At 35.7% G+C, this 9,684-nt stretch overlaps 1 protein-coding gene across 1 annotated transcript; it reads left to right on the forward strand.

Moving 5' to 3' along the window:
- The first annotated feature begins 229 nt into the window (after positions 1-229).
- Positions 230-9,451, forward strand: LOC139753482 (succinate dehydrogenase assembly factor 4, mitochondrial-like). The gene is made up of 4 exons (XM_071670047.1): positions 230-371; positions 2,085-2,183; positions 5,687-5,899; positions 8,912-9,451. The coding sequence occupies exons 1-3, from the start codon at positions 302-304 to the stop codon at positions 5,860-5,862; spliced, it is 345 nt and encodes a 114-aa protein (XP_071526148.1). The 5' UTR covers positions 230-301; the 3' UTR covers positions 5,863-5,899; positions 8,912-9,451.
- Positions 9,452-9,684: the final 233 nt, after the last annotated feature.

Genomic DNA, 9,684 nt, shown 5'->3' on the forward strand with positions numbered 1-9,684 from the left:
TGACATGGAAAGACATATCTACACAAAGATGTGGACAAGATCGTTACCCACTTTGCCTTTTTTCTAGAGCCACGAACTTTTAATAGACATATGAGACTACGAGACCACATTATTAAAGTCACCGTGTGTGTGAATAGAAATATTCGTTTTCCTTCATTTTCTCCAGGTGTTACGTAGCCATCACCCTGAGAGACCAAGGGATGCAAGATGCGGATCCTTGTAGACATCTAGTCAAGCCTCCTCTCACTTTGGTGATCACAGGAGAGAAAAGAAAAATAGAACTTAACCTGATTGGACATTAATGAGCGAAAGGAGTGTAATACTTTTCGTAAAAATGATGTCCAGGTCTTCAGTCGTCAGGTATTTTAATGGTAGGTCATTGTCATCCTAATGATATTCCGATAATGATGTTGACACTACCAACTTGTTTTATGTATTAATAACGTTATATTCATGACATTGCTTCATTTGAAAAACGAATAATTGATCAGAAGTGATATCGATTGTAAATAAGTAAGCTGTAAATTGCACTAATCACATGGGATATAATTTTCTACATGTAATATCTTGCATGAATTTGTAACCTGTGGAATTATTGATTTATTTACTCTCACTTATTGCAGCTTTACAAAAATACTAATTTGGAATGATGTAGAGAAAGTGAAAGAAGTTTCACCCTTTCGCTGATAATCAGATTTTATGAAAAATTCTATTAGATTCTATAGTGGCCTGGGGGAACTTTACATGAACATTAACAAACTGAGTTCGTATGAGATTTTGTGATAGTATGTATGAAGTTTTAAGCTAGGAAAAAAAAAAGGTGATGAAGTTCACTTGCTGAATGATGATATAAGGAAAATATGATTAAAAATTGATATTCATGAAACGTTGAACTCGAGTTTCTTCAGTTCCAGACCCTCAGAATTAAAAAATCCTTGCTGATTTCACAGAGACTCTAACAGGGACTGGTTATGGCAGTACTGGAGGAAGCTATGAAGATCATGGAAAGTAAAAGTATGTGAAACACATGCTCAGATTGACAGAAAAAAAAGCAGCATTATTGTTGAGGGAAATGTGTTTGTACTGGCTTCCAGTTTTGGGCTCTGTGTATGTTCATGTGCACAAAACCACACTCATTACATGAACCACCTTAAGCAAACATTCTTCACTATGTAGCAATATTCACCAGATGATATTGTAATGTCACTGATATGCTTCAACTGTGTTGAAAAAATAAGGTAAGTTTTGTCGATTCTATGCGTCTCGCCTAAGTTTACATTAATTAGAACTACATTTTTTATGATCTTCATAACCCTCCAAACTATCAGTTTATAATCTTGGGATAAAGAAGAACATTGTCATCATGAAATTACCAGTGATGAAATCCTGTACACTGATTTACCTGAGAGAAAGGTGTTGTAAGAGATTCATGATTTTTCAATAGCATAAAGTACAGCATAAAGATATCATTCCTCTTCAGAAACAAGTGCACATGCTATTCATAACTTATTAAAAACTGCGTGTGTAAATTTTTATACATTTCTTCTGTACAGTTGTTTCAATTTTTCTGCTTCATACATAGTGTGCAGAGAAAAAGCAAGTAGGAGTGGGAAAGTCCATGGTTCACTTTACCACACTGTTCATTAGTTGAGTAAATGTGTTTTTTGGGACAGAATGTACCTGATTCCCTGGAATTTGGAATGGATAGGTCACTTTTAGCTGTTGCACACCACTTCCTAGTAATTGTAATGAATGTTTCATATAAAGATAATTAATGCATTGGTGTAAAACATGTTTTCAAACCTTTACTTACATTATTTTGCAGTCGAATTTCCGTTATGCATTGGTGTAAAACGTGTTTTCAAACCTTTATTTACATTATTTTGCAGTCGAATTTCCGTTATCATTTTTTCAATTACATAAAAGTTTTAGTGCGTTACACATGAGCTAGAGAATGGATGCGAGCGAATGCAGCATTTCTTCATTCCTGGCACTACTTCATTGACACGGGAAACAGCAAACAAATATGAAAAAATTGAAGTTAGTTTAAGACTTTGAAATTTAAACAAGATTCCTCTTTCTAGGTATGCTGTCTCCTTTATCCCGTAGAATGGCCTCTTCCTCAGCATCCAATGATGATGACTCCAATAAAAGTACACTTAAGAAGGCTAAGACACCAATTGGTCAGTAATTTTTGTAATATCCTCTTTAACTTTTGCCACTACAAGAGAGTGATGTATATAACTCCTTTTCTTTAGCTTCTGCACTTTTCAAAAGATTCATACTTTAAGACATCCCTTGCTGTCATATTCTCCCACCTGTTTTCCTCCCACACTTTCACCAGTTCTTATCTCAATTAGTCCCTCTGTGTCTTTGAAATACTTAATTTTAGTCATGTTGCCTTCATCCATTCTCTTCATTTATCAGTTTCCTCTTAGGATGCCTTCTTACTCTGCTGACTGTTCATGTTTCTCATTTTCCTCTTCCCACACTCACACCCATCATATGTTACAATTACAAAATTCACCAGCATATTGTTGTGCATTTTGCAGCATTCCTTTAGCACATTTTACCACTGTTTGCTTTCGTTTAATTATGCCTCACATACAAATCATGAATCCTTACGGAATTAACTGTAACTTGTTAATAGAACATTATTACATCCTGTCTTTTCTACTCACTGTAGTGTTGCCTTGAAACTGTAGCAGCCCCTGGATAAGGGGTCCTGGGGTTGTACAAGTAATAATAATGTTAAATCTGAGTTTTACTTCTCATAATATCTCATCTCTAACTTTGACTTTTTTATCATACATGCTTCTGAATTTCTTATTAGTGGACTCAAATTTCAGCACAGTTATCTTGTTCCACTGTCTACTTTTTTGTACTTCAAAAAGCTGTTTCTGACATCATACTCATTTATTATTTTTATATTATTGTATCTTCAAAAGTGAAAGGATTGTGTTAATTAACATTGTCAAAACTAATCAGTAATACTATGTGAAAGTAGCTTTCATGACAAGGGCTGGATCAACACATCAGTAAACCATTTCTGCAAACATTTTCATTTTTAAGAGGAAATCAAGTTGGGGTTGTATTATAACATCAGTTGAATGTTTGTCATAAAAAATTTCAACAGGCATTTGAAAGGTGATTTAAAATATGCTGTGAAAGAATAAACTTTTGCAGTTTTTAATTTCATGTACATGTGGCTTCTTTAAATGCAGCCAAAACTGCCCTAACGCAAGCAGTCCACCATACTTTAGTGACTCGTAACTATGTTTACAGAAAAACATATCAAGATTGAAATATGATAAAGTCACAGGATTATACTACAGTAAAACAGCATTATACAGTACATACCTCAAAGTGGTGGCTTATCAGCATGCATCAAATCAAAATCCTTATCAATGTGTGTTAGTTTTGCTGGTATTCACTATGAAGCACATAATTCTGGACTAACTTGTTCGAAAGGGGAAAAAATGACTGCTGTCCAGTAAAGGTTCATCAGTCACTTTTATCCAGCAGTGTCACAACAAAACTTTTTTCAACATAAATAGGCATTCGAGACTCAAGTAGTGATTAACCTACCTGATTGTTCATAGCACTTGTTTTCCCTTCATTATAAAGTGAAAAAGATTTTGAAACAAGTACAGCAGTGTCACTACAAAACTTTTTTCAACATAAATAGACATGCAAGGAGACTCATGTAGTGATTAACATACCTGATTGTTCATAGCACTTATTTTCCCTTCATTATAAAGTGAAAAAGATTTTATCAAAACAAGTAAATTTTTAGTAGAGGAAGAGCCCCAATATGAATTCCTTGGGCCAGAGCAGCATTTGGAATTTGGATTTTATAGGATTATATTTAGGTACTGTTTTTTATTTGTGATACTATCTGTATCTCTGATGCCCATTCCAATTGGAACTCCCTCATAGTGGTGGCCAAGGCAACAGTCTCCATAACTAAAGAAGCCCAGTGCTGCTTCTTAGCCTTTAGTGCCTCACCCTTACCATGGACAGAGGGCAAGTCTAGTGCAGTGTTTGCAAAGGCTTCTACCTAATGTTCTAAATGACTACTTCTATCTAATGCTCCTACCTACTACTTCTGCCTAATGTTTCTACCTAAAGCTCCAGCCTAAATGTTCCTACCTACTACTTCTGTCTACTGCTCCAGTCAATTTGCTGAAAGGCAGGGCTAGTGCATGGTGTTACTGCAGGAAATTCTAGAGTTACAATGAATCATCTGCATGAGTTAAGTGTTAAGTATTACAACTGACAAGGAGAGATTCTATGTTTGTGGACAGAATGCCAATAGTCCACACGTTAGCGAGGTAGAAAGAAAAGACAGCTACCTAGGTCAGTGTAGTACAACTTGACAGCTACATTGTATGTAATTATTAAGAACACATTTATTATACTTACCCAGATTTCTTCTGTCTCTGCTTTCAAAAAGTTGCACAGTAGACTGAGACAGACTTCAGAAATTTCATGGAAGATGAAGTGACAGGGGTTGGACATCATAGAGGTACCAGAAATAACTAGTGGTAATCTTAGCTGTGCAGACATTCCAATTTCAGGTCTTCTGATTTTAGGTGTTCATTCTGGAGATCTGTTTAATATGTATTTTCCTTATACTGTTACTCATGTAACAGGTGATTATGTTTTGTTTATTGTTTGTGTGTTTCTGGATTGAAATTTTGATGCAGGATGTGCTGTACTGTGATGATTACATTGTATGGAATTCAAGGGGTGAAATTGGTTACTTTTACTTTTAATTGTAACCTCATTTTTCCCATTTCTTTCAGTAATCATAGTTTTGCGTGGTAGGTAGAAACATAACCTTATGAAATTATAAGTGTATCATATGCAGTTTTTTCCTATGCAAATCCATCTAATGTATTTTTGAAGATATTTTAGCTATGTATATATCGTCAAGTCCTCTCTATGGCTTGATTCCTAATAGAAAGTAGTTTAATCCCCCTTACAAATTAATAATTGCTTTTCATTAACTTCTTCACTGCTCTGTATTTTCAGCCTTTTAAGAATATATATCCTAATTGGGAAAAAATCATAAGATGATCTTACATGTCATATATCACATGCAGCAGTGACTGGGTAGATAGACATATGTATGAATTAAACTTTATGATGAATTTTAGACTGAATGAAATAATGTGAATGTTTAGAACAATATCACAAATATTTTAATTTGATTCGCTAGTTTGGAGATAATGAAAGCAGATATGATGTTATAATTAGGGATGCATTTATACAAGTAGAGTTTTAGATTTGGAGCAGGTTGAGATTTGTAATGATTGCTTAGGATCTGTCTTCTGTGTTAACACTGATCATGAAGTGATGTATGATTATGAGATGATGTATGCCGATATACCATTACTGCCATGTATTACAGTGCAGTAATTTGTCCAGAAAAGACATTAGCCACAGCTACTGTAATAACATTTTTCTTTCGAGATGTGTATGTTTATATTTTGTGAAGGATGGTATGGATTTATTGCTAGTTAGTTGTACAAGATTCATTTTAAAACTATTGCTGTTGTACAAGATTTTAGAAGTATTGTTTATTTATCATTTACTTTGTTGAAAGTTCCCAATTTATTAAGATTATACACTTTTGTGTAAATGGTGTAGTATTAGCACCTCACTGGCTTCCAATATGTAGGTAAACTAGATGGTCAAGAAATAGAGGAGGGCATTCATCCTTACCAAGAGAAGGAACCTTTACAACCATTCCCAGACAATGTTAACCCAAGCACTGGTGAGGTTGGAGGACCAAGAGGACCAGAACCAACACGATATGGGGACTGGGAGCGTAAAGGCCGTGTTACAGACTTTTAAGAGAAGATTCCCATTTTGTGCAAAACAGTATATTAAGGTAAATGATTTTTTTTTTCTTTTTACTTTGGGGATAAGTGAGAAAAATGTCTCAAGTCACAGAATACTGACCAAAATGGGTGGGAGCAGAGTTGAAATTCCTCCCGTCCTGAACTAACACTTTCTAAAATAAGGAACAGAACAAGGAAAAAAATGAATTTTTCCTAAGAGGCCCATTGACTGATGCTGCCTCATTAAGGTGGAGAGGTAATTATGTATATAAGAAAAGAAAAAGGAATGCTTTCAGAAATTATGCGAGCTGTTCCTGGCTTTTATAAAACTATGCATGATCTATCTCTGGGATGGGAATGCTATTCTAGACACAGATGGATTGTGCTTCTCTCTATCTCTCTCTCTCACTGGTTCACTTCCAATCTCAGATCACCAAGACACTCCACATCCTCCCATCCAAACTTGTTAGATTAGCAATTTGTGGGATGGACGTGCTGTTTTTTCAGGTCCAACCTACACAGGCAGTTGGGCCCAGAACATAAGTGTCAGAAAAACAATATGTCACAGCAGTTGCTTATTAACCTTTCTAGAGTGGAGTTGATTTCTCCATTGTGCATTTTTTTCTCAAGTTTACAGAAGACATAAGAACGATTGCTTTTCTGACTGGAGTAAGACTAAGCCATTTCTGCTTTAGGAAAACATAATGTACTGGATTGGCATTGTGCAGAAAAATTCATGACATCTTTACTTATGTGATGAGCATAAAAAACTATCAAAATCATGACTTTTCTTATGAACTAAGAGTTAAGCATTCATATTTTATGAAAAACACAATATTTACTGGAGTGGCAAAAGCTAAGTACGAGCAGACAGGGCATGGTGGTCAGTGGGTCCTAAGGGTAGAGGGCTTGCAGCAGAAGTTGCCAAGGGTGGTAGGGGATTATGAGATGGGCACTACAGATGTGGCAAGTCCCAAGAGAAATCATGTAATTCTCCGCTGTGGTTACTAGAGGGTTAAGGAGGCCTCCAGGCAACTCCTGTGATCCATCCTTTGTTTGTCTTACCTTCTTTGGCTTGCTGACAAAGTCTTATCATATGTACATATTTCATTTTTTGGCAGGATATTGTGTTGATTGATACCAATGACACCTTACCACATAAGCATCAGTTGATATTAGTGCAATAGCACTAAAAAATTAAGTGCTGTTGTTGGTTTATTTTAATATCAAGGCATAATTATTTGTGTAGATTCAGTTAGATATATCATTTTTTAGTGTAATAAAGTGTATACAAGGTAGCTTTGTCATTGTAGTATCCTTTTAAGAGATATGCCTCATTTGATTGATAAAATTTGCTGATGAGGTATATGGATCTTGGAAGTATATCAGACTAATAAAGTGTACCTTTATTCACATCTCTTTTAAAGGATTCATAGTACAGGTACTCCACCGATTTTCCGGCAACTGATGGTTGAGCACCTCCTTTAGTCTGGACAAAATTACGTGAGGGAACTTGACTAGTTTACTGGGTGGCCACAGATGGTGTTGTGTGTAGGGCACGCTTATTTACAGTCTTTACACTGCTCTTGGTGGTGATACCACAATTCTGTGAGATTCTTAGCTTATTTTGCTTAAATTTAACCCTAGCTATGGCTTCTAAGACATATGAGAGTGTCAGTCGTGGTGTCAAACGTCAATACCAGTCCATATCAAACCAAGATAAAGTAGAACTGTTGAAAAAAATGGACCATAGTGTTTCGGTGTGTAAGTTGTGTGACATCTACAGTATTGGTTCATCAACTGTTTATGATATAAAGAAGCAAAGGGAGAAAGTATTGAAATTCTATGCAGACAGCGATTCCAAGAAGCAAATGACGATTAGAAAAACTATGAAAGATGGTAATAGCACTGAGCACGATCGAGCGATGATGCAATGGTTTTGACAGGGTCAGAGTGATGGAGTGGACTTGTCAGGTGGCATGATAATGCACCAGGCTAGGTTGTTCCATAAAGAACTTAAATTACAACATGAGCGTGACTGTAGTGAAAGATGGATTCAAAGATTCAAGAAGCGTCATGGAATTTCCATGAATAAAGTGTGTGGAGAAAAGTGGTTTGCCAACCATGAAGGAGCTGCTGAGTATGTGGATGAATTTGCAAAACTCGTAGCTGACAAGCACCTCAGTCCTGAGCTGATATTTCATTTATTTTCTTTACATTTAATATTTGTTTAATTTGAATTTCTTGCAGTCCATGGTATACTTTAGACACATGGGAGATGTATAATTAGTGGGTTAGAGGTGTGTTGATGAATTATTACGTAACAACGGTTGGTCCGGCAAAATGGTTAATTCGGCAAAGCTTTCGAACCAAGAGTGCCGGAAAGTCGGTGGTGTACCTGTATTGCAGTTTTTGCAGTGGTCTTTAGTTAATAAGAAAAAATAATAATAAGACACAATAGGTTTCAGAATTTTAAAAATCATGAAGAGCAGTATTTATACATTGCATACTTAGAAATGGATCCCTTATTAGTTCATTCTTATTATAGGTAAAAGCTGACAGTACAGTATTGAATTACGTGAAAGGGTCTTGTCTGTTTTTGTAGCTTTTAAAGTAACTTTTATAATGCAAGTGTGAGGATGCAGGTATTTTCATCATTGATAATCCTTACAGTTGTACATTTGATAAAAAGTGTCTTTTGAGACAATGAAATATTGAAATAGGTAAGAGATGAGGTAGAAATTTGATGTAGAATAGTGATGAAAGTGATCTGAAATTGCTCTATTCTTGCCTGTTGTTGATGCTTTTGTACACTAGCCCCAACTGATTTGACATGCAGCTATGGTCACAAACCTATAGTATATTTGCTTGTCCTCATACATGGTGCGCAGTTGCATAGATGCTTTCTTTTCATTTATATGAATACTTCTGTAGTAGTTACACAAAGTTCAATGGATTTCTTCAATTTTTCATTTATTCATTATCATAATCATGTATTTATTGTTACTTTCTGTATTGGAGACTATTACCAAATTGCTTAAAGAATTGGTGTTGTACTTCAGGATCACAATTGACCCCAGCAAGGATATCGTCTTCATTGGACAAGGAGTATTACCACATCCATACATTTCGCAACTGGAAGTAGGCTCTTCAAAGAAGTTAATTCATAGTTCTTGAGTTGGAAAGACTCTCTGTCTTCAAGGGATATCAATTCATCCACTGGAGGCTACTGAATGATCAAGAAAAAGGTGTGCAACTTAGCGCATTCTCTGTATGGTTTCACCTTAATCATATAATAATTTTATATCATATGTTCTCATTATAGCTTCTCATTTGACTTTGGAATTCATGTGTCACTGCTTGAGCTACATCTGCAAAGGGTGAAAAAATTGCATCCATTTACTGTTCAGCACTCACTTCATTTTATCTCATATATTCAGAATATTATGCATTCTATAACTGAATATTAAAGAATTTGAATTCGCTGAAGCAGGGGGTAGCGATGCTGTTTCCTTTGGGTTGAGGTGGTACTGGGAAGGGATGAGGGCAAGCAAGTATGAATATGTACATGGGTATATATGTATTTGTATGTGTATGTATATGTGTATTTTTTTTTTTTTTTTTTTTTTTTTTTTTTTTTTTTATACTTTGTCGCTGTCTCCCGCGTTTGCGAGGTAGCGCAAGGAAACAGACGAAAGAAATGGCCCAACCCCCCCCCCATACACATGTATATACACACGTCCACACACGCAAATATACATACCTACACAGCTTTCCATGGTTTACCCCAGACGCTTCACATGCCTTGCTTCAATCCACTGACAGCACGTCAACC

The sequence above is a fragment of the Panulirus ornatus genome, chromosome 2 (genome assembly GCF_036320965.1).
Source record: "Panulirus ornatus isolate Po-2019 chromosome 2, ASM3632096v1, whole genome shotgun sequence".
NCBI lineage: Eukaryota > Metazoa > Arthropoda > Malacostraca > Decapoda > Palinuridae > Panulirus > Panulirus ornatus.